The following is a 1,737-nucleotide window of genomic DNA, read 5'->3' on the forward strand; positions in this document are numbered from 1 at the left end:
GATCTGTTAGCCCCAGGCCAAGGGATCTGTTAGCCCCAGGCTAAGGGAGCTGTTAGCCCCAGGCTAAGGAATCTGTTAGCCCCAGGCTAAGGGAGTTATTAGCCCCAGGCTAAGGGATCTGTTAGCCCCAGGCCAAGGGAGCTGTTAGCCCCAGGCTAAGGGAGCTGTTAGCCCCAGGCTAAGGGAGCTGTTAGCCCCAGGCCAAGGAATCTGTTAGCCCCAGGCCAAGGAATCTGTTAGCCCCAGGCTAAGGTAGTTATTAGCCCCAGGCTAAGGGATCTGTTAGCCCTGGGCTAAGAAAGCATTCACACTAACACAATCCTGGCCCATTGTGGTGGAGCAGTGTAAGCCCCGAGCTTGTGGGGTTATCCCCTGAAACACTGCTAAGCCTGGGGCTAAAGGTTACCAGGGTGAAACAGGCTACAGACACTGAACCCAGGGTTAGTAGTGTTGAAAAGGGCTGGTGTGAGAGATGACTTGCCGTAACTCCTTAAGTGTCTTCAGGAGAATGTTAGATTGTCACCTACTGAGGTGCAGTATTAATGTCTTAGATGTGATGTTGTGCCTTAACTCGCTGTGTGCTCGTGTCTCTGTGTCCCCTCAGGTGTCATAGTATCGACACCTACAGGAAGTACAGCGTATGCAGTGGCAGCAGGAGCTTCCATGATCCATCCCAACGTCCCAGCCATCATGATCACCCCCATCTGCCCACACTCGCTCTCCTTCAGACCCATCGTGGTGCCTGCCGGGGTGGAGCTCAAGGTATTTACAGTGCACTAAGTGTTTGGGTCAGTCGAAGTTGACGTCAGAAGTCGAGGCATTTGCCAAGTCTGATGCATCTGATATCCCATTACCATGCAGTGCTTCTGTAACTACTACTCGCACATTAACTGAAGTTACACTTTGATAAAAATCCTACATAATGGATTTTAATTATTTGATTATTTAATGTGTGTGTTTGTCCAAAGAGAGACAGAGAGGTTCGGCTAAAAAAATAAAAAATAAGACTATAGTATGTCAGAGGTAAAGAAACTGACTTGTCAGTAAAAGTTTGCGATTTAAGAATAAGTACATTGAGCACTGAAGGGGAAAAAAAACATGTTTTTTCTCAATTGTATAAAAAAAGAAAATTAAAAAAACAAGCACACAAAAAAGCCCTGTTCTTTCTGTGACTTTTCTTTGCGGGATGTTTTTTCCCCAGATAATGCTGTCATGTGACGCCAGAAACACAGCCTGGGTGTCGTTTGATGGAAGAAAGAGACAGGAGATCTGTCACGGAGACAGGTAAGTGCAGACGCCGAGCTGCTCGTTATAAACAGCGAACACACACAGACAATAAGAGTGACGTTCATAGCAAATGAAGCTTAACAAAGCCCCGAGACTCTGTATGGATAATAATTCTCCCAGCAGCTGCCTCCACACAGACATGCTTTGTTCCACGCGTCTCAATGTGCTTAATGCGCTTGAGGCCAGCAGTGTCCTGTGTGCCAGATCCAGGTCCTTACTTTATGTAACTGATAAAGATAAGGATTGAGAGTACCTTCCTGGTACTTTTTGAGTTTTTTGAGTCACTTGAGCATTCTTAAACAAATACCCATTGTTGCTTTAGAAGGAAGTTGCGGTGCTGCATCTGATGGCGACACCTCCTCTTTTTGCTTTCCTGATTGCAAGTACTTTTCTTTCCTCATTCGGCCTGCAGCCATTGTGACACAAAACCTTTTCTGATTTTTTTTTTTT

General features: G+C 46.1%; 1 protein-coding gene across 1 annotated transcript in view; it reads left to right on the forward strand.

The window, feature by feature from the left end:
* The window catches only part of nadka (NAD kinase a), a 26,726-nt gene that overhangs the window by 22,707 nt on the left and 2,282 nt on the right, over nucleotides 1–1,737 (forward strand). The window contains 2 exon segments of the mRNA XM_032522104.1: nucleotides 605–762; nucleotides 1,202–1,284. Coding sequence (XP_032377995.1) covers nucleotides 605–762; nucleotides 1,202–1,284 — 241 coding nt within the window.

Source organism: Etheostoma spectabile, chromosome 7 (assembly GCF_008692095.1).
Source record: "Etheostoma spectabile isolate EspeVRDwgs_2016 chromosome 7, UIUC_Espe_1.0, whole genome shotgun sequence".
Taxonomy (NCBI): Eukaryota; Metazoa; Chordata; class Actinopteri; order Perciformes; family Percidae; genus Etheostoma; species Etheostoma spectabile.